This window comes from Carassius auratus, unplaced genomic scaffold, assembly GCF_003368295.1.
Source record: "Carassius auratus strain Wakin unplaced genomic scaffold, ASM336829v1 scaf_tig00000854, whole genome shotgun sequence".
Taxonomy (NCBI): domain Eukaryota; kingdom Metazoa; phylum Chordata; class Actinopteri; order Cypriniformes; family Cyprinidae; genus Carassius; species Carassius auratus.
This window is the reverse complement of record NW_020523327.1, coordinates 27735-52423: the sequence shown is the minus strand read 5'-3', so window position 1 is coordinate 52423 and position 24689 is coordinate 27735. Positions and strand designations below refer to the sequence as shown.

At 36.2% G+C, this 24689-nt stretch overlaps 1 protein-coding gene across 1 annotated transcript in view; it reads right to left on the bottom strand.

Moving 5' to 3' along the window:
* Positions 1–24689, bottom strand: part of LOC113069090 (1,4-alpha-glucan-branching enzyme-like) — a 64518-nt gene that overhangs the window by 24195 nt on the left and 15634 nt on the right. The window contains exons 3-7 of the mRNA XM_026242062.1: positions 18286–18401; positions 10090–10215; positions 8065–8200; positions 4609–4699; positions 1948–2157 (exon numbers count right to left, since the gene is read on the bottom strand). Of these exons, the coding sequence (XP_026097847.1) occupies positions 1948–2157; positions 4609–4699; positions 8065–8200; positions 10090–10215; positions 18286–18401 (679 nt within the window). The remainder of the gene's footprint in view (positions 1–1947; positions 2158–4608; positions 4700–8064; positions 8201–10089; positions 10216–18285; positions 18402–24689) is intronic.

Below are 24689 nucleotides of genomic sequence, written 5' to 3'. Positions count from 1 at the left end.
GACATGGCATTATGCTGCTATGTAAGCTGTATCACCAATCTTTCATAGAAACTGCCATACAAAACACTGCTCTGCATTCATTTTTCGGACACAGAGTGTATCAGATCAGGGGACGTCACGGCCATTTACGGACCCACGCAAGTGAGGCGTGTCTCCTGTGATTGGATTTTAATGGAAATCAGGGTGAAAGGGTCATCCTTCGGCTATTTCCGATGGGCCATGTCAAATCCATAAGGATAGTCGAAGGAGATGGAGTCGACACAGTTATCATTTACAATCACCTTCAAAAGACGCAAACACCCGGGAAGAGCGACACTCATCACTGGTGACTCACTTCAAAACAAAAGCGAAAAAACTTTTACAGAAGCATTAGACACTTCATTCTCAGGCACTCTGAATTTATGCATGATGAAGAGATGCAAAGGAAAGAGATTGTTAGAGGGAATTGACAGAGGTAAGGGGCGGATGAGACAGGCTCATTTACACCACAGAGACGCCAACAACTGCAGCAGGCCACAGATGAAAGACTTTAAAGAAGAATCAATATATTACTGCCACTCCACCAATCCCTCATCAGTATCAAAAATAATTGGAGCTGAACAAAAAAAAAAACAACAAAAACAAAAAAACCAACAACATCAAAGCCTTCAAACAACAGTCCACAAAATAACAGATTAACAAATAAAACAGAATAAATACATAAATTATTCACAATACAATGCTTTGAAACTGTACTGTCTATTGTCCCTTTATTCCATCATGAAATGATCCTCGAATTCATCTATGTAAACAAACATGCACATTCTGATCAAGTTGCAAGGTGAAGCAAACTATTATCAAAATTAATAGATATTTTTTAAAAAGCATCAAAAAACAGCTTTTCAACAGAGTAATTAAACTCAAAAATCAAAGACTGATAAATGAAGAGCGTCAAAACAATGGGTATAAATGAGCAGCTTATCAATTAGCTGCGATGCAAGTTAATTAAAAGCAGAATTAGACTAGACAGGCTATTATTTTGGAGTTTCTTTCAAGAAACGCCGAGCAGCCGTTGATTTGTTTTGTCTGAATAAACCGTCTGAAACTTAATAAGTATATATAATAACAATGTGCAGGGTATAATGGCATTACGTGATTTGAAAACAGTTACATGTGACTAAACAGCTACATACTGCACATAATGTCAACCTTTCTTTCAGTTATGATAAAAAGCAATAATCTCAACCAGAATGATACATTTTTCACTCCAGTACAGCAGATATTCCATCCCATTTCTATCAAGCTATGTAAAAGCATTAAAGTATCACCAGCGGCAAACAGGAACCCGGGAAGAAAAACACAGAAGCAGAGAGGGAACAAAAGGCATACGGCCAGAATCAATAACAAAGATATGACCAAAAATCAATGTTCATTCTCAGAGGTAACAGTCAGACAGGACTATCATTTTGGTGGGTGATGCATGACTCTTCAGATTCAAACAACAATGATGTGAAATCCCATTACAGAAGAGGGCAACGGAGAGCAGCGCTGAGACCTCTAATGGATCAACGATGAGAGGTGGCATAAGGAGAGCCTGTCATCTCAGAGATGAGGAGAGGGGAGAAGAAAGACGAAGGACAGGAGAAATTTCTCATGGTTTTTGAGTATAAGGCGACACGGACTGAAGATTTAACAAAAAGCTTGTTTGGAAACTTTGCAAATCATATGCGAGGCATGCCATGCTTGCCCAGTAATCAATGTGGATCACAGGTGAATGGCTGTGATGGTTCAGGAAACACCGTAGTGCCTCTTATACGTCTTAAGATGCCATTAAGATCCATTAGTGGGCCATTAGCATGTGGAAAACTCAAGGGCTGTTTGATATTCACAAATGAGAACTAACTGAAGAGGACAAGAGGTGGGAGAGCAGAATGTACACAGCTTGCATATTTCTTAGCCGTGGTTCACCTGGAGTAATTGAAGAGTCGACTGCCCCAGAGCGAGTGGGTTCCTCTGGAGCCTCCGTGAAAGAAGCAGGAGTCGGTCCCGTCGAAGTAGTTCAGCCCATCTTCTGTGTTGCTGGAGGCGTGACTGTGGACCATGTCCAGAAGAACCACGATGCCCATGGAGTGTGCGGTATCAATCAGATGCTTCAGATCATCAGGAGTGCCAAAGCGGCTGAGGGAAAGAGGATGCATGGTTTTTAGTGAATTGGTGTGCTGTTTGCGGAGTTGATGGTCATGAGGTGGTGTAAGCTAGCTGATAAAGATCTTTAGTGTTAAACCGAAAGGTTCTTGGTTAAAAGCTCACAGAGGCTTTACCATGATCATTACAATCGGCCATTTTTTTTTCAATATAATATTTTATTCAAATTTGTTAATGTTGGTAACTACTAGTACGCTGTATATTACTTATATTACTTAAATTTAGGCTTGGGCGATGTCTACAAATTTGGCATCGGACGATGTCTACAGTGAAACATCATGATGGAGTTGAATCCTTATAAGGGAAAACAACTAATGATTCCTAACTCTGTGTATACATCGGATGTGAACGGCACAGCGCGACAAAATACTATAGAACCACTGATCTATAATAGAGATTCATTATAAGTCAACAGAGCTCAGTATAATCAGTGATGCTGTCTACACTGGATGCAGCGCGGCATGGCATGAAAGCACTTATTCCTGACAGTCACCTGTTGTTGCGTTCTGTTAATGATGTCTTGACACAAATTTCTAATGATTTCAACGGCTCATTTGTCACGTCCAGTGTAGAAGTCTTTAGCTTATACAGTGTGGCGCCACAACAAATTTCACGTCTGGTGTAGACACGGTGTAAGGAGAGATGAATGAGGATGATGGTGAATGATTTGCAGTTCCACTGACAAACATATAATCTTGTAAAATGTGTGGTAAGTACTGCCACTCCATTGTATAAACAGAGTATGTGCGATTGTGAAACTCGAAAATAATAGTGAAACTAAAAAGAGATCATGCATTCCAACGATTGCATGCATGCATTCACGATGCCGGCGCAACAATGTGATGTCTATCAGCCATCGACGACATACACTAAGTAGACATTCAAAAGGCCCTTTTTACAGCCGCACGTACCGCAGTGGCGGTGGTATAAAGTGCATTTGTAGCCTTTGACCGCTGTAAGTTTGGACTGTTGAAAGTTTTTGAAAGAATATTCAAGATTTAAATATTATTAGTTTAAAATGACTCAATTTCAATATTAATTGTAATTTATTATTAAATTTTATGGCAGATATATTGAATCAGAACCACTCTCTATGCTAACAAAATTGACACTTAGTTGCAGAAACATTTGAACCAATCACCTTAAATTACCAGCCGTAAATGCCTGCACTGTTAATGGACACAGGGAAAAACAATTTTGATTATGACCTAATGACATTTTTTTATTTATACAGTATGTTGCTTGCAAAATACAAGCATATGTAATTTTAAAGGACCACAGCCTCCTACAGAATAAAAAGGGAGTGGATTCTGATGCAATGGTGAAACCGCAAACTAAACACTCACTCCAAACTCCCAGCATGCCTAGAAGCGCTATATCTAGTCCACGGGGTTAAAAGATATCAGGACAAAGAACAAGTAAAGTGAGAAGAGAGCTAATGACATTCCAAGTCACCTCCCTTGCTCGCTCCCTCCACCCGGCAGAAAGAGGAATAGGTCTTAAATGTGCATGAGTGATCAATCATGAGTGAAATTACTCTGTATACATTGCACTTTATCTGGACTGGTCCACCAGTGCCGACCGCCTCAGCCAGCCAAAGCCAAATAAAGATTCCCAATGACTCTGTCATATCTTATTAGGTTGAGGGAGTTGCTCACTCCCCACATTCAAAGATGCAATTTTCTTTCATGAGAGTTTATTTATTTTGGAGACCCAACTCTTTTTTTACTATTGTTATTTATCGGGGCTTTCTTCTATTTGGGGATTAGCGGCAAATGTGTTTACAGTAAGATTACTGCCCTTGACAGAGGACCTCATCCTGATTTAAAGACTGGAATTACTGCTGCATGGGCTGAGAGACAACCCCACCAAACCATGAGCTCTAAAGGAAAATGAAAAGCATTTAGATACTGTCACACGCTGAGTCTACCAGGCCTTGTAGATATAATGCTAATAAATAAAATGTGACCAGGGCACAGCATGCTAATGCATTTTGGTGAAAGCGTAGTGTATGTTTTTGCCATATCCGGGACAACTAGATCTGAAGTCCTGAGGTGAATATAATTACCTTCGGGACGAAGGTGCTACCCTTCGTTCTTAAAGATACAATACATAACCAACCTCCTTTGCAAGATTAATTCTTTTAGTGATCTGAAAGCTTCATGAGGGAAATGCAAACGTGTCCTCTACAGCAGCATTTGTGTTTTATTCTATATTTTTGACTATATTTTGAGGATTATGGCATCAAGAGACAAATTTATTTGCACAAAATACTGAGTTTTAAGTCTGCTTAATAATATAAAATTCAGACCTCTTAGGTCATGGGTTCGATTCCCATAGAATGCATGAACTGATAAAATCTATGCCTTGAATTCAAGTCGGTTTGGATAAAAGCATCTGCCACATGCATAAGTGTAAATGTACCTGGAAGCTGCAAAGAAGTTAGTGACCTGATAGCCAAAGCTCGCATAGTAGGCATGTTCCATAATTGCCATGAGCTGGACACAGTTGTATCCTGAAATGAAAATAGTGTAGAAAAGCATTTCAATCAGTTTTACAGTCAAAAGACCTTCAGCTAAACAAGATCTTCAAAGTGAAACACATCTGAGGTGTAATCTTTGTGTTAGTTGTTATCTTAATATGGATTAATTTCAAGGGCTGCACACTGGAAAATGTAAATGAATTAAAAACATAATTAAAAACGAGTGAAACCAAAGCATACAATTAAATGTCAACTGCAGCATGATCTGAATCTTCAATACCAGAAAGGCAGCATGATAAATTACAATTAAATGGATATTCTTTTATGAAAAGAATATGTGAACAGGGTAAACACTTTCTGTGAATGATAAGTCTGTGAAACAATTATATCTATAGATTTTGATAAAGAATGCCAAAGACGTTTTGAAACTCCAGTTTCAGCTGGTTTGGGACTTCTCCATCAAGATCTGTTTCCCAGCCCAAATGTCCATTGTCCTAAGGCTTAGTTTCACATGCTCCTTTAAATTATTATAACAGCCAATCCTGTGGAAAACTCTCACACATAAACCTTAAAGAGAACTGACAGAGGACTGACTTGCTGCTCAACAACTAAACATTACACATCTTTTAATATTAAATAAATGTAGCTATGCTGGGAGTGAGAAGATTTAGATAAACTGACCATTTCTATTGGTATTTTATGCGCACTTAAAACTAAATGTTTATTTAACAGAATTAATACGCTGTTGTTCTATCTGAATTGTGCCATTCTTTTTAATAATTGTGTGTTGCAATTATTCTTGGACAGAGAACTGAGGTGAAACAGTAATTACTAAAACACTTTTTTCCATTTCAATTCACTCAGTCTTTCTCCACGGTGTCCCCAACAGAGGTTATTATGACATTTTTATGAGTCCTTTTATGAAAACAATACCACAAGGCCAATTCCAGGATTCAATAACTTTGAATCAAACTGCTGTGAGTCCAGGCAAACTTAAACGTATTACCCCCTCCTATAACAAGTATGACTAAAGCATTTGTCAAAGCTGAGATTTAAATAAATGATCTTTAAATCTTATGCAGGTCCTCTGAGCACCAACATATAATACGTTATTAATATTTCATGACGTATGTTCATCAAATCAAAAGGAAAGGTAAGACAAGGTTCTTTAGAAAGGTAAGAAAAACGGCTGCTCAAAAAATATTTAATAAAAATTGCTGCTTAAAATACATTCATAAAATACATATTTTGTGAAAGTCATGCAGAGAGACTGTAACAACATGAGGGTGAAGTTTCATTCTAGGTTAATCTATTACTTTATAAATGCCAGTGATTGTCAAGAATGACATTTTTTGGATATAGATGTGTTGCCACTTGCATATCTTGCAGTGATCGTGTCTTGTCAATCACTTTTTCATGTGGATGTTGATTAAATCATTCTACAAAGGATGCTTTTGTGTCCCGCTCGTCTGACTCAGTTCCTCCTCCGTCACAAAGTTTCTTATCAATGGATTTAAACATCAGACCTGTCAAGCAACAATTTATCATGCAGTGCGCTACAAAAAGACTCAAGAGAAGGCCATATGTACCGTGTAATAAGATGAAAATTATTTTCCAAATAGAACGTTCCTTTCATTACATTTGCTTTGGTATTCAATGCCATTTTTGATTCAGAGGAATTTGAGTACTGCACTGTGCTTGTGATATTTTACTTTTTTATAAAAGAAGTCCATTTCAGCATGTATGTCTGTATAACCAGAACATTTCTTTTCAAAATTCCCTGAATTGAAACTTTTTTCTTTTCTTTTCGGGGGGAAAAATAAGACATGAAAGGATTTAAAGGCATCACTATTTCTAAAACGAGTGCCAAAAAGCTCTTCCATTTGGAGACAAAGTGTAGCTTTGCTTTTGTTGCCTACTGGAGGGTTGAGGAGCACATTAACTGAGGCACAGAACCCCGGGGAGAGCGCCGATCATGAGAGAGAGAGCAGTCAGTGGAGCCACAATGACTCACTATTTTAACATCCATTTAAGGGGTGAAAAATAATTTTACGCTAACTAACTCTCTGCTTACAAACAGATTTGCTCCAGGCAAAGGTTAATGCTTCAGCCCTTGAGAAAACAAACAACAGAAGGTTATGTGCTATGGATCAAAACCAATGCAATGAACACTAATGTTTAAGGCACCTTCTGTAATCCCCACAGCTCAAAAACCAAATTTGGAACCTTCTGACATAGTAATTGTAGGCTGGCTTCCTCTCAGGCTTCCATGTCAAAAGCTCTGTAAGGGAACAATCATGGGAAACAGCTCTCTGTGCAGTAATGGAATCACTCGAGGCGGCAGCTGTTCTCACATCTGCTAACTAAACTTAACAGTTCCTCTTGCGACAGTTAGCACGATATTCCATGTGGAACTGCTTGGCGCCTGCCTTTTTCGCTTAATTTGTGCCACTGTATGCTGTATGCATGATCATTTTAGGTTGCATCTTGAGCTGTGTCTTTCTTTCTTAGAAATATGCTCTACAGGATTTTCCTTAGGATGCAAGGAACGCAGTGCTTTCTCTAAAAAACATGATTACGACTGATTTGACAAAATATAAGATCAAATGGTGTGTCAATTTCTCATGGGGCAATGACACAAGAGGGTCTGTGATAAAAAAAAAAAAAATAGAAGAAACATTGGGGAGTCACACTTCATGACATTTTACGACCTGAACTTACTTTGCCACCTTTTCACATATTTTGAAAGACATATTGACCACGATACACACTCATGCTGAATTTCAAAACTTTGAATTTGGAAATATTAATAAGAAGTGAAACTCCCCTAAGAAAAAAAACAATAAAAGATTATCCCAAACTGTTTTTTTCTTCATTATAATATCAGGATAGTTGTATCAGCCTGGCATTTTGACTTTTCCCACCATTACTCAGCTTAAAAAATTATAATAAATTAATTTTTATTCATAGATTAAAGACATTCTCATAAATTGTGTATCAAAGTCTTTGAGTGCATGAGCTGAATTTTTAATAAACGAATAGAGGGTCATGCAACGACCCTAATATTTCTGAAGTAACACTGTCCAACAGCTTTTAGTTCTATTCCTTTGCTGCCTGCTAGTGTAGTGATAAATAAAGAATAAGATCACCACAACCATGCGATGTAACAAAATGTAAACTTGCTCAGTCTAAGTGTACTTCTTTCATATCCAATGTAGCAAACATCACCTTGCTCATATGGATTCTTTGATCAACAGTTAGTTTTTTCTTTTAATTTCTTCTGGCCTGGGAGCTGAGGGGTAGTGACTGGCCCTTAGAAAGGGGTGTGTTCCACTTTGCTTGGTTTGTATCAGTTTGATGTGTGTTTTGGCAGTGTTTCTGTAGATTTCATCACTCACCGAGATCTTTAATGCGAGGAAGCACCTCTCTGGTGAAGTTTTTGTACGAGGCAATCTTTTCCTCAGGCGAACTGATGCCCACATGGGCCTCATAGATACGAAGGCTGCTGGGCCGTGGGGGTCTGGGGTGCTGGAACTGGGGGCGAGAAAGAAGAAAGGTTAGAGAGAGAGAGAGAGAGAGTGAGAGAGAGAGAGAGAGAGAGAGAGAGAGAGAAAGGGCCCAGATATCAATCCACATTTCTGAGCTTTGACGAGAGATTTTGCTAGAAGGTTCTGCTGAGGATCTGGGTTACCTCAAAGATCCTGATGCAACACAAGACAAATATTTGACTCGATTGAACGCTTGCAACAATACAACGGAGTCTAAGCCTAGAGTTCAGAGCTTGAAAATTTAGAAATTGCAACTTAGAGTAAACTTTTTTTGTTGTTGTTGTTGTTGATTCAAAGTTTTGTCATCTACAATAATACAGTGCATTACAATACAATATGTGATTAATTTACTTCATTTATTACCATATTTTATTAATTAAAAAATAAAAAAAACACACAGTTTAGAATATTTTAAAAGAAAATGTCAGTTCTGAACGCAATATCCTTTTAATATTATATTGGTTTTAGTATGGCAATCTTTCCGGTTTTATTGCCAGGCATAACTTAGGCAATTACATATATAGGCACACTGTGAAATGCAAAAAAAAAAAAAAAGAAACCTAAACCAATTGTGGCTCGTTGAAAAGGGTGCCATTCCAGAGAGCAAAAAGCAATATTTCCTGCCTTTAATCATGCAGCAACCGCGTTAACTGCCAGATGACATTGTGTCACCAATTCATCTCCTGTAAAAAACTGGATCATGAGCATGATGCCATTGACCACAGTCGCTGTATGAACGTCTGATGCCATGAATAGATATCAAAGGGAAATATGCCTCATTGCCGTTGTGGAAGAACCACCCATATCAAAGGCGTTTGCAAATGGTTCTTTGGCGAAACGAAGACATCAACAGGGCGAAAGCAATTGTTGAATCGCCTCTGATTAAATGGCCTGTTTAATGTGGTGAGCCACTTAAGAGGAGGCGGTTTCGAGTGTCATTACTAACACGGAAGAGGGGTCGCCGTGAGAGCGGGGTGCTTCAGACATGCTAATGGCTACTGATGATAAATGTTCGAGAGCCACAGGAAGGCCTGAACAACATCACGGTCCTGTAAACATTCCCTCCCGCTTTGACTTCTATTGTAAACTACGTCCACCCCAAAAACAATTAGTGACTTTTAAAGGCGATTAAAATCAAACGGGTGTCTCCTCAAGCTTTTGGTCCTATGAACATTCAACGTAAAGTAGCAATTATGAATATTTAATCTTATAAGAATAGTTAAGGTGAAATTATTTGTGTGTGTGTGTGTGTGTGTGTGTGGTGCAACTAGACTCTTTCAGTCGATGATGACTTGTGTGATGTACAATTCTCAACTGACCCTCTGCAGGGCAAAACCTGACTGTAAAAGGTTAAACCATGCCAGCGTCCATAACTCAAACCCTTCCCTCCTTGACAGCTCAGAAAGCATCTGTCTGAACCCGTAACACTGGAAACCTCTGAGAGCATGAGCTCGCGTGTGATGCTACAACATTTTAGTATTTGAGATCCAACAACCAAAAACATTGTTTCACAATTTCTTTTTTCTTACTGTGAATCTCAAAAAACAAAAAACAAGCAAAAAAATATTTTAAATTATATATATATATATATATAATTTAAAATATTTTTTTTTTATTTTTGTTTTCAATATATAATAATAATAATAATAATAATAATAATAATAATAATAATAATAATAATAATAATTATTATTATTATTATTATTTTTATTTTTTTTTTATGAATTGAAGGAGATTATTTAACTGATTTAAAAGGTTGACCCCAACACAGTGGAGGGTCCTAAAGTGTCTTGAATAAATGCCCAGAAGAATATATGTGTATATAAGAATATTATGTGTATTCTACTGTATTTGTGTTCAGCTGTGTACACTCACCTGATATGGCTGTGGAGGGTCCCAGTGAGTCCAGTCATAGGTGACGGAATCTAGTGTTTTTGTGACATGTTTGGCCCATGGAGAGATCCGAAACAGGTATTCGCCTGTTTTAGTCAAGACTACGAGCTACAGACAGAAACAACAAATGTGACATCTTGAAATTTTCTTGGTAAGGTTTTGGATGCAAAACAGAAACATACAGTACATATATATATATATGTAAAAGACATATATTTTTATTACAAGGCCGTTCAAAGGTTTTTTGGAATTAAATTAAATATCGTTCAACAAACATTATATTGATCAAAAGTGACATTTATAATGTTTTATTTTAAAATATTTTATTTCAAATAAATACTGTTCTCTTTAACTTTCTATTAATCAAATAATCTTTAAAAAAAAATTGTGGTTTTCATAAAATATTAAGTAGCTCAACTTTTTTTTAACTGTTTTTAATGTATTTTTGATCAAATAAACGCAGCCTTGGCAAGAAGCAGAGACTTTCTTGAAAAACAATGTTCCAGACCCCAAACTTCTGAATGATTGTATGTGTTTATACGCACACATATATATGTTTTAAAAGCTTGAACGCTGTATATTATGCAAAATATATTTTCAAGGCAATTCCATTGGGCTTCCTGTTTGCTGTGAGTTGTTGTCATGGTTTAAAAGCACCGTTTATTAAAATGGAAATATTGAGAGCTTTTCATCTAGATTCTAAAAACAGCTCTTTGCCATAACCATGCCACATTTGATTAATATTATTACAAAATATCTTCCCCCTAAAATGCTCTTTTCTAAACCCACATATCTACATAAGCTTACTTGAATACTCTCTCTCTCACACACACACAAACACACACACACACAAACACCAGCTGGACAGGTGTTTGGTGATGAGAGCTGACAGAGGGGAGGAGAAGAGCAGAAGAAAACAAAGCACTTTAAAACGGTCCATCATTGCTTTCAATCTCTCTGGGGGCAGCTTGGGGATTGTCACAGATCGATAGCCGCTCTGGAGAGACACTGGGGTGGGACAAAACATCCTTAAACAGCTCTGCTTGGCTTTGCACTGACTATTACCAAGCTAAGAACATACCCTCGCTTTACTGACAGCAGAAATAACACTGTGAATTTGAGAAAGAATGACAGAGAGAGAGAGAGAGAGAGAGAGAGATTTGGAGAGTGACTTAGAGTGTGACTGTGAAAAGCTAGAGGAACAGAGTTCACCAGTAAGGTTCTGGAAGAAAAAAAGTCATTCATGTCATCAAGGCAAAGAGACTTCTAGTACATTCCCAGAAAAGAAGGTACAAAAGCTGTCACTTGGGTTATACCTTTTTAAAAGCCACACTTTTGTACCTTATTTACACCTATTAGTATCCCTTAAAGGTACATATTAGTACATAAATTAGACCAAATGAAATGAAATGAAACTATTTTCTGAGAAGCACCAACATTATCAATTGTCTAACATTAAAATGTTATGGAAATTCAATTCATATAGTTAAATTCTAAAGTTAAATAAATAATGAAAAACTACAAACTAAAGAAATTTCAAGTGCTTCAAGTGAATTTAGAGATCACATTAAGAAAGCGCTTAAAAATTAATTAAAAGTAATCTACAATGTCAAAATAGGGGAAATTAACATGCACAGTTAAACATAATATTTGCTTGCACACACACACAAATAGTGCATTGAGCAACTTTATAGAAAGACTACCCAAAGTGAAACAATATCTACCAGTAACAAGAGTGAACTGAATCATGCTAGTGCATTGATTTGTCTTTTTTTTTTTTTGTAAACACTCTGCTAAAATAAAAGAGTAGTGTACTGGTCTTCCAGTTTGGCTAAAACTGCTAAAACAGCTTGGTTAAGCTGGAAGAACAGCTAGACCTGAATAAACTACCTTGGGTAGGCAAGAAGACAAGCAAAACCAGATGAAACCAGGTAAGACCAGCATCCAACTAAGGCTGATTTATGTAAATATATATATATATTTTTTTGTTTTGTTTCAAACCAAGTTCTACAATCAAATTGAGCCAGTTTATTCTGTAGCAAATAGTTTTCTAAAACGTATATAGAAAAAAATAGGGTAAATATAATATACTTCTTGGGCCAAAATTGCTGAAAAAAATATTACTGTTGAGTGAATGTGTTGTGTTGGAGCTATACAACTACAGAAGCTGCATCTGGCCGGTCCTTTTCTCAGCCGTATAGAGCTAGCCAAACAGGACCATTTATGGATTAGCATGAGTTTAATTTAGAGTGAACGGACAATCTCGTCTGCATTTAGCGCAAGAGTAAAGTTCACCTAGGCACTTTTCATCTTCAAAGCGACATCAGACCTTTAATTATATTTCATTCCTATCAAAGTGTCCTCCCTCTGATCTGCCATAACACGCACCGCCTGAGTCCAGCCTCAAATCTCACATGACAATCAATAAGAAATGGACTTGAAGTGTTAATAGGGCTCCTGAGTAAACATCTGGAAATTTCTGTGTGTAGACGGAGAGATATGGATGGAGGGTTTAAGTTGCTTAGGCTTTTCTCACTTCATGCACACACACACAAACTCACTCACACACACAGAGAGAGACGCTATATCTCTTCCCACACACTTTAAGCAAGAAGAAACCCCTAGAAAACTCTCCTTTCTCCTCACTTCCTTCAGACTCCAGTTAACAGTGTTGTGATTTCCCTCGAGACGACGACTATACCCATGAACCAGCTGTCTGGAGTCACTGAGGTATCTATCAACAAACAGAAGCACAACAAAAAGAATGTACCCACATAGAGAATTAAACATGGCCTTGCAGGAGAGCTTTCTTGGAGATCTCTGAGCCACCTGGGAATCTGTATTGATCACCTTCAGCTGCTAAAGTTTTTGAGCATCTAGTGTTCCTGGTGTTTTTTAAAATGCGATATCACAATAAAGGGTACTGAAATATTCATGCCTGAATTAATGAGGATTGGGCTTGTTGGTCCCAGTGCTAAAAAAATAAAATAAAATAAAAATAAGCCGAGTTGATTTCAACTAACGCTTACAGCAGGTTTCAAATTCATTTGGCACCCAGCAGAAGGCCGTGTGTGGGAAATGCATTAGGCAACATTGATTACCGGGACGATGAAAGGGAATCTGATGAAACATTGAGGGCACGTGCATGCACCTGAGAATGTGTGCATGTGTGAAATAACACTGACAAAGGCCAGCCCTTCTTCAATCATGTGCTTAGAATTTAACGCTAAATCAGGTCTACTGATCGATACACTCATGATGAATTAATGAGTAATCACATTTTTTTTTCCTTTTGTGCATTGGAAAGTAGGAGGTGTTTCTATACATGAGGCTGAAGGTTAAATAATAATCTATATAAAATGAATATCAAATAAAATATAACAATTCAGCTAAAAAATGAAAAAGTGAAACATAAAAAGATCATTAAATTATAAATTACAACTTTGTATACACTGTATAAAATATTATATTATAAATAAATTCTAAATAAAGCAAAGATTATAGGAGTTTTCCTATAATTTCAAATTTAACTGAATGTGTTACTTGCTATTTCTTTATAATAATTTGTGAAATTTACTAGCTATTACTACTCTGAGTGAATTTTTTTTTTCTCATTTAAATATTTTTTTTTCTCATTTAATTTTATTTTAAATTATTATTGATTTTTTTTTTTTGTGGTACATAATTATGTATATACATTTATATATAAATATCATTTATATATAAATATTATATATATGTATATACATAATTATGTATATACACATATATATAAATATATTATATGTATTTATATATATTTATATATTTATATATAAATATATATAAATATATACATGTATATATAAATATATATTTAGCTGCATTTATTTGATCAAAAATACAATAAATCAGTAATATTCTGAAATAGTTCAAAATAGTTATATATATATATATATATATATATATATATATATATATATATATATATATATATATATATATATATATATATATTTTTTTTTTTTTAAGTGCTGTAAAATATTGTTTAATCTTATAACGGCAAAGCTGAATTTTTAGCCGTCATTACTTCTGTCTTTAGATTTACAAGATCCTTCAGAAATCATTCTAATATGCTGATTTGGCACAAGAAACATCTCTTAGTATAATCAGTGTTGAAAACTGTAGGATTCTTTGATGAACAGAAAGTAACAAAAAATAAATAAATATTACTGATTCCAAACTATTAAGTACACACATAAATAAAATAGAAATAAAATATTACTATGGTAAAAATAACAAATTAAAAGAGCTATATTATATTTTCCATGCTCAGTCAAAATAAAACTGGATAATTATTTTATATAAAGAAGGTTAGAAAAGAGGCCAATACACACAGATTACACACCTCCAGCATGCCTTAAGGAGAATTTGAGATAGAGGAAAAGAGACATGGACCTGGTGAGAAAGAGAAAAAATTACTGGAGTGAGGGAGATACAATTTAATCAGAGACTCCAATAGGATATTCTGAAGGAAGGAAGGGCAAAAGAGAGAAAAGTGCACTCCTGGCTAAAGTTCAGCAGCCCCAGTTTCCATATGTTAAACCTGGCCGCTCACCCCCCATTAAAATCTCTCCCTGGATCCCCTCTGCAGGCTTAAAGAAGCTGTGTATGACAGCCAATTACCTTATAGAAACTTCCACACAGACCCAGGACTCCATCTGTCCACCTAACACCCAGTGAAAAAGAGAAAATTCAACCACTGACCGCCTCTATGGACATAAATGGACTTCCCTTCTGCTCTTGTTCACCTGCTCCAAGACTCACTCAACTCACACACCTCTCGTTTTCTCTTTTCAATAATGACCATTCAGTTTCTCAACACTTTAATTAAAAAATAAATAAAATAAAAATTAAAAACATGTAACATGAAAACTACCCTTGAAGTAAATGGTTTATGTATTTATGAGCAAACATATCGGGTAAATTTAAGAGATGGAGGTGAGTATCAAAGTGTGTCCATTTCACATGTGCTTCAAAGGGTGTGTGTGTGTGGGGGGGGGGACTAGTGGAAAGAAATCATCCAAAATCCAAAATATATGTAAGCATTTATTACACTTTGTTTTTGTAGTCCAGAGATCTCCGACCCTGCTCCGGGAGAGCTACAATCCTACAGACTTCAGCTCCAATCCTGCTCCAAAACACCTGTCTGTAATTATCAAGTAGCCCTGAACCAAAGCCACTGGACGGCAAGGCTGCAATCTTCAGCCAAAAAACAAAACAAAAAACATAATGGCTAATGCTAACGTTGAGGCTTTGGCAGTACACAGGGAAGGATACCAGAGTTTTTTTTTTGGAATGGATGGATGGATGTCAGTGGTGTAGAGGCTTCAATACACTGAAAAAACAGCTTTTGTGAGGAAATAGCATATCATTTAATGAATCAACACTGTCCGCTAATCTTCAACAAATTTTTACACTAAAAATACTTTCATTGGGAACTATATGCAAATAGTGTTGCAACAGGTATAGGATTCATTAACAGCATTATTACCTGCAAATATATGTCACATTACTATTTAATATTTTTTGTTATGTAATATTGTTTGCTTGCTTTCTTTGGTTTTCCAGTTTTACCTTAAATAGGTTTTATGATATTGACTATTATGTGACCATGTATTGATATAATGCATTTTATGACTAAAGGATTTTCATTATTTCAATTATTGTATACAATTTTTGTATTGTTGTGTTGTTTAATGAAATTAATATATGCTCTTTCTATGGCTTCCAATTTTCAATAAACAGACTTGCAATGACTTGTGTATGTAGAAATGTAGTAACTTGACTGCTGTATGTGCATACCTGTCAAACCTCCCATTTTTCCTGGGATTCTCGCATATTTTACCATTCTCTCCCACTATCATTCCGTTTTAACATTTCCCATATTTCTGTCATTACAACTCTCGGAGGGATTGGCATGGTAATGTGCATGACAATGTTAATGTATTTGGTCTTGGCGGAATAGATCTGCTATGCTGCTGCTGCTGCTGTTGTGGCAGAGCAAATACCCTTGACTTGCTACTGCCAATACATCCACAACATGCTGCTGTAAGCATGAAAGAATATTGCTGCTGAAAATATAACATACATAAAATAACCCCATAACATATGTGAATCACCTTGTATCAGATCTATACAGGTGGAGCTGGGGAAGGTGGAGGGTCTCTGAAGCAAGCTGCACTGTTATGGCGAGCTCTAGGATTATTGGACATGGTTGGAACTGAAATCTGCAGTAAAATATCTCTCCAGGAGCTGTAGTATATCGATTTATGTAGATTTCTATTACAATATGTAGATTTCATGGACCATCTTTCAGAATATGTTTTCTTCTAACTTCAGTAGGACTTTTGTACAACGAAATCTTCTATTCTAAAATTTATATTATTTTATTCCTAAAAATAACTTGACATATACTTTTGACAGTATTTTCTGATTTATGGAGGGATAAAGAACATATCTAAAATCCCCTCATAAAAAATCTTTAACTTCAATATGTTATATATATATATATATATATATATATATATATATATATATATATATATATATATATATATATATATATATATATATATATATATAGTGAAAATTAATGGAAATGAACTGTAGTTGATCTGAGCTCAGCTGTAGCAGCACTAATGTGATCCGATCAACCTCCGGTGTCCAGCGGAGTAAAAACCCATAACACGGCACTGCGGCAAACTGTGCTGGACATGTGTACCCCCGCCATCTCTGGCAAATAGGAACTTGTTGGGCACTCAATGTTCCCATCTGCTCCCTCTTCCCATCTACCCCAGATTAACCCTAAGAGCCAAGTCAAGCAGCTTTGCCCCACAAATGCCACCCAGACCTGCCAATGACCACCGGCCTTCTGGGACAGAGAGAGCCAAGATCCTGTTCTGCTTTAGCAGAGCAGCTAACAGCTCCTAATCAGGTTGAAGAGATTCACAACCTTTCACTAATCCAAATGGTATCTCACAAGTTGTGAAGAGGAAAACTGTGGCCCATAGAACAGCTTTCAAATCCCATTAAATGTCCCCTTCTTCGTGATTCCATGTTTTAAACTTTAGTTAGTGTGTAATGTTGTTGTTAGAGTATAAATAATATCTGTAAAATTCTAAAGCTCAAAGTTCAATGCCAAGCGAGATATTTGATTTAACAGAATTCGCCTACAAAAAACGACCCGTTTGGATTACATCCCTTTAGTTCCTGCAGTAATAACGTCACTAAAACAGTTTTTTTGACTAACCACCGCTCACATGAATTCACAAACAGGGGGGCGTGGCCTTGTTGTGCTCCGACGGAGAATAAGGAAGAGCTGTTTGTGTTTGTTGCCATGTTGTTGAAACGCTGTTTTTTTTTTCATCTCTGAGTCCAATTATCTTTGTTTGGGCTTCCCAGGAACGCTGTACTTTGAGATTAATGGTTACAATTTATGTTTAACTCGGTTCCCGAAAATTATAATGCAAATGTAAAACTATGTGCAGCTCATTTTGCTGAGGACAACTTTCTCAATCTCAATCAGTTTAATGCTGGATATGCACAAAGATTATTCTTGAAAGATGGAGCAGTTCCCTCTTTGTCTGGGGAAGGCGTTGTTTATGGACCACAACTGGTAAGTGTATTTTATTATTTAAGTTGGTGTATTTAACAGTTTCTGTAACTTTTTACACAAAGGGCAACGCTGTTTAGCTTTGTTAACTAGATGTTAGGGCTGTGCAAAAAAACGAATGTGGTTTTCATGCGCATCTCCTCAGTAAAAACGCTCCTCCTGTGACTATAAATACATCTCCAGCACGTGCGTTCTAGCCCAATCACGTTACCAGGAGGGCAGCCTGCTCTCAACTGTCGAATCACAACACAGGAACCGCTGGCACAATCAGAAGTCATCAGCCCGTTTTTGTGACAGTGAAAACAGCGGTATACAGATAGGTGAATTGTGTGAAAAATACTGTGTTTTTTTACACGCGAAACATGAACACATGTTATATTGCTCATTGTAAACACAATCAAAGCTTCAAAAAAGTGCGTAAAACGGGACCTTTAATGACCTACCAATAGCTTTTTAGATGCACTTTAGATGTTTATAGTGAAATAAACTGCATATTCAATGCCATGGTGTGATGTATTTAGTACCTTGAGTTTGGTCAGGTGCTTGATGGCAGGAGATTTGTCCACTTTTGGAGAGAGGTATAGTTCCCATTTTCCATATTCTTTCTGCGTGAAAGGGTGTGACTCTTTTCCCCAGGAATCTGAAGATAAACATATTGAATTATTCATAATTGCTTACCTTTGTATGACACACACACAAATTTATAATATCAATAGCATGACTATCCAGTTTGTGCCCGGGTCACTCTAGAAGCAAACTACAGGCATATTTCCACATGGCTCTTTTGAGTGGCTTCTTTTGTGGCATCCTTTTATACAGGTGTTATGAAGAGCTCTTGATATGTTTGACTCGTGAACATTTACTCTGTTCTTGAACTCTGTAGCCCCTCAAAGTGATTGCCAGTCTTTCTGTGACTACTCTAACATGCTCTTTTCAATGACTCTTTTTCTTAGTTTATTTAGTAGGTCACACTTTATTTTAAGGTCCAATTCTTGACTTGTTTTTAACAAACCATCAACTACGACTTTTTCCTCAATAAACTCCTAATTTGCTGCTTATTAATTGTAAGGTAATTGTTACGTTTAGGTGTTGGGTAAGATTAGGTATGTTGAATATATTCATGCAGAATATGTGCTTTATAAGAACTAATAAACCGCCATCATGTTAATAAAAGGCATGCTATTAAAAAACTAGTTAATAGTGAGAATTTTTCCCTATACTACAGTGTTAACATGTACAGTGTATTAGTTTACTGAATTTCCAAGACACTTTTGGGAAACTCATAGCACCTCTTAAAAAGGCCCAAGAAAGGGAGATTTTTTTTTCAAAATGAAGATTTCAGGATGTCTTTCTGCTAAATTGATAAAAATTATTTAGTGTTATGTATAAGCAATATGACACTCCTAACAGTGCAATATGGCTTTATATCATTGAATTGCTTCATTGAAATAATATTGTATTATTGTATTAGAAGCTCACTGTATTATTTAGAGTAGAGTATTGTGAGAGAGAGATGGACTTCGTGAGTGTGATTACCTGCAATCTGATACAGCAATAATTCATCAGATTAATCTCAAATTCACAATAAAACAGTTTCTTTGTCTGCTGAGTAAAGATATATCTTTGTCGTACAATCCTTTCATTTACTAAGGGGGATTTCTGATGACAGCGATGCTCTGTCCATTTTTTCGCTGCAAAAGAATGTAACTTTAATCGTCATCACACACACACACACACACACCGTTTTTCAATACTAAATACTATAATTAAATATTATACTATACTATTATTTATATAAAATGTTATTTATTGAATAATGATATTTAATAAACAACAACAGCCATCTTAAAAGTTGCTAGACAATTTGCTCTTGCATACAGCATTAACGATACATAAAACAGATTTTGCACTTAGCCTAAACTATTTGCTGTGAAACAAATAATTGATTAAAGAGACCAAAGGCTGCCCATTAGATTTACCCAAAACAAATTATATCTCATCTTTAACCACTATAGAGACATCAGAGCCAGCAACAAAATTACAGAAGAACTGGCGGAGGTGAGGCTGCTCTTAGTGGATTCATGAGCACTGAACGCCCGCTGACGCCTTTGAGCTCACGTCTCTGAAAACATAGAAGCACATTTTTTGGAGCTCTGTTATCACCAGAATATTGCACTTCTTTCACCCAGTCAGATTCATGAACTAGAAAGAACTGTTATATAAAATAGGACATTTCCTAATCAGACAACTCTGACCTTTTGACGAACAACCACTTCAAGCACAGCAGACCATAATAAATTTAACATATCAAATGATTGAAATGTCACATGATACAGCCCAGACTTACAAAATTAAAGTCAGATAAATGTTCAGACATGGCGTCTGGAACTGTAATAGGTAAATATTAAATATTTAAATTGTTCACAGATATGTTTATATTGTCATGTGTACAATTTCCTTTGAGTTTCTGAGTTTTAGGGCCAGATTTACTAACAGCTTGCACCACTTAAAATTTTTGTGTCAACTATTACTTTAAAAATAACGGTAACACTTTAGAATAAGGTTCCATTAGTTAATGTTAGTTAACTACGTTCGTTAACATGAACTAAGCAAGAACAATCCTTCTACAGCATTTATAAGTCTTAGTTCATGTTAATTTCAACATTTACTAATGCATTATTCAAATCAAAAGTTGTGCTTGTTAACATTAGTTAATGCACTGTGAATTACCATGAACTAACAATGAATAACTGTATTTTCATTAACTAACATTAACGAAGATGAATAAATACAGTAATAAATGTATTATTCATTGTTTGTTCATGTTAATTAATACATTAACTAACATTAACTAATGGAACCTTATTCTAAAGTGTTACCAAAATAACTTATAGTGCTTAGAGAGAGAGAGAGAGAGATACACTTTAGAGTTTCAGAGTCTGTCGGAGAATCTTCATACTTTTGCACAGCGAAGTGTATTTACATAGCCCTTAAAACCAGCTCCATTCATCCATGGCTTTAACAGCTGAATAAATGTAGAGGCAGAGTGTAGTGAAAATGCAGAGCGCCATACAGCAGCTGACTTTACAGACTCCCTCAGACTGTTCATTCAGTTTCTGGGAAAAAAGCCACGCAAGACTGTGTGACCCCCCTCTCAAAGCACAGAAAAAAAGACTCTGATTTGTTGTGGATAATTTCTGTCGTTCTGCCCTTTACGCCTCTGTGTATCTCTTTTCACATTACATACTCTAATGGAGAGCAGAAGGCGAATATAAATAAATCAATCAATAAAAGACCAGTGCCAGTGCAATATGTCTACCCACCTGCAGCCCCCCGACACAGATCAAGACCGGCTCCCCCAGACCCAAATTTCTCTCTCCCTCTCTTTCAAACCTCTCATTCCTACTGTGAAATTGAAACCATATAATATGAGCCATGTCAAAATGCAATCTCACGCCAAATTGGAAGTTGGGATTTCCTATGACACCGCCTCTGGGTCTCAGAGAGAGATAATTACAAAAAGGCAGAGGGATAAATAGAAAAGGGGAGGATGTGATATAGGTGGGGGATGGTCAGGGAGGAGAGCGGCCGCTGGTCATACGGATATAAGTAGTGTCACAGCGAGAAGAGAGACAACATTTTGCTGCGATCTAGAATTCTAGTAAACAGCTTCTTTCCCCAGAGGGAACAATGTGCCCTTTTCACCCGACAGTATGAATTCACTAACTCCAAGAAAGGCGTGTACACATTCATAGCAAACACACACACACACACACACACACACACACATTCCAGATATCGATGATGGAGTACGTCTGAACTATGCGTGTGTGTTTTTTAAAGCAGTCTTCTCAGTTTACATATTTTTTTTTTTTTATTATTATAACCATAGTACTACCATGGTATTCTTTGAGGGTTATTTTATAATTACCATGGTAAGACAATTGTTCAATGTCACGGAACATATCAAAATACAGAGGTATTCCCAAATGATAGCACAATACCACCACAGATATATATATATGTGTGTGTGTGTGTGTGTGTGTGTAAATCCTATTTACCATGAGATGTAAATCCTGTGGCAAAACAGAGAAACAAATAGAGACATCATTAGCGAAGCTGCTTTTCCAACAAAGTAAAATTAATTAGTTTAACCCAAGCTAAAGAATAAGCATGCGCATTTGATCAGATACAACTGCAGTCACAAATTATGAGATGTATTATTCGAATGCTTGGTGAAAGAGATGGGTTTTTAATCTAGATTTAAACAGAGAGAGTGTGTCTGAACCCTGAACATTATCAGGAATGCTATTCCAGAGTTTGGGAGCCAAATGTGAAAAAGCTCTACCTCCTTTAGTGGACTTTACTATCCTAGGAACTACCAAATGTCCAGCGTTTTGAGACCTTAGGGAGCGTGATGGATTGTAACGTGGTAGAAGGCTAGTTAGGTACGCAAGAGCTAAACCATTTAGGGCCATATAGGTAAGTAATAATAATTTGTAATTGATACAGAACTTAATAGGTAGCCAGTGCTCATATTTTCCTGACCTGGGTTGCGTTTCCCAAAACCATAGTTGCTAACATGTTAGCTGGGAAATTGCATTGCAACCAACAAAGTTACTAACTTAGTTAGCAACTATGGTTTTGGGAAACGCACCTCTGGTAAGAACTCTAGCCTCTGCATTTTGGACTACCTGTAGCTTGTTTATTGAAGATGCAGGACAACCACCAATAGTCCAGTTTAGAGGTCATAAATGCATGAACTAGCTTTTCTGCATCAGAAAGAGGTAACATATTTTGTAGCTTGGCAACGTTTCTTAGATGGAAGAATCCTGTTTTTGTAACATGGGAAATATGGTTTTCAAAATAAATAAATACAGTACAGACACAATTTTGAAATGAGAGGAAAATGTGTAAAATAGAATGATACAATTACAAATTTGAAACTGTACAATATAATTGTACAATGTAAAGTGGAATTATTAGATTACTATGAGTGATAATTAGCTAAAAAAAAAAAAAAAATCACATTTTATTATGAAAAAGAAATGTGAGATGTGAAGTCTGGAATAACTTTTTAATTTGTTTTGTTTCAGTGATGGAATCCAGCTTTCATGCAAAGATGTTCTGCAACTAAATAATATCATATCCAAAAGAAAAATCATGTAAAAAATAACTATATAACCAGTTCTCTTTAACCATCTACACAGTTTATTCTTAATAAAAAAGGAAAACTATTTCACTTTCAAAGTGCTAATCTGACCAAAGGACTGCCAAACTATCGATCAGGAATAAGTCAATAAAACCAGCTTAATGAGGAAGCTGCTGCGATACAAAGACAACACTAAGAGAAGAACCATGAACTAGCTAATCATTCACTCCTTATCATCAATTATCATTTTAAAAGGTGCTTTAGGCTTTGAGATCGATATTCTCTTCAAGGCGTGTAAGCAGTGTATTAAGAGAAGACTTTGAGGGAGAATCTGCACCAATATGCATCATGTCTCACAGCTATAATCAATAATTGGTGAAATAGCATAAGTGGGGCCCCAGGAATAAGCTTCATGTTTGTGAACATACAGACATGAAGTATAGATATGTACATAGAAAACTGGAGTTGGTAGTTTTCACAGGTCACACTCCCAGGACTCTGTTTCCCCACACGGCCTGCGGATCACAGCACAACTCTCAATTAGAAGAAGTCTGAAGTTGGCCAGAGGCAGTTTGACTGCTTTGCAATAAGACATCTGGTGCATTTTTCTAGTTGCACTCCCATTCCTTGAGGACTTCCGATTAGGTACCAAGGCTGAGATATAAGCAGTTTTGGGAGAGAGGAGTAAGAGGAGCACATTGGGACGTGGCCCACTGGTGTTTGAACCACTGAGAGTCAGATCATCAAACACAGATTAGGATAGCTAGCAATAACTGAGCCGGAAGATGCTATTTTTGCAATCATCTGTATAAAATTAAAAAGTACTCATATGTAAGCCTTTTGCTTTTCAGTGTAATGATGTCTTAAAGGGACAGCTCACCCGAAAATGAAAACTGTGCTGGTTGCTCTTTTTTATGCAATTGCATTGAATGGGGACAAAAGGACCATTTGATTATCATAAAATATTCCTGGTCTTCTGAAGTCGTAAAACAGATTTGAGTTGAACTCTGGAAAGCCGAATCAGTCAGATTCATAAATCAATCAATTCAGAATCAATTTAGACGGTGAGTTGAACTTGAGAAATGGTCAGTTTGATTTGTATATGAATCATTCAGACAAGTTTTGTAAACCAAAAGAGACAAACAGACCGAGATTCTCTTAGTGAGTTGAACTGCATCAGTGGTGGCAAGTACCAAATACATGTTTCAAATAAATGTTACACAATACTGTTGCTGCTGCTGCTGTTCTTTCAATAAGTGAATTTAAAGGGTATACAATAAATGAAATGCCAAACGAACATACATTTGTTTTTATCAAAAGTAAATCAAGACACCACACAAAATATAAAAGGTGTAACAATTTATCCAGTTTAATATATTAAATTAACACTAATCAAATAAAGTAACAAACTCCAATATATATATTTTTTTACATCATACCAAAGTTTTACAGAATATGAGACATTTACACTTCCCATAAAGGACTGATTTTGGTTCTTTTGTATTGTTAACATGATGCCATGTGCCTTGCACTGCTTTATTTAACGTTATTTTTAATTTTATCATATGTCATTTTAGGCTCTACTGTTAATGTTATCAGTATGCACCGGGGGTCTGAGAGTAACGCAATTTTGATTCTCTGTATGTATGTACTGTACATGTGGAAGAATTGACAATAAAGCAGACATTTGCTTGTTGATCCTGGAACAACATTCCTATTAATCAATTAATCAATCAATCAATCAATCAATCAATCAATCAATCAGAATTGAGGGAT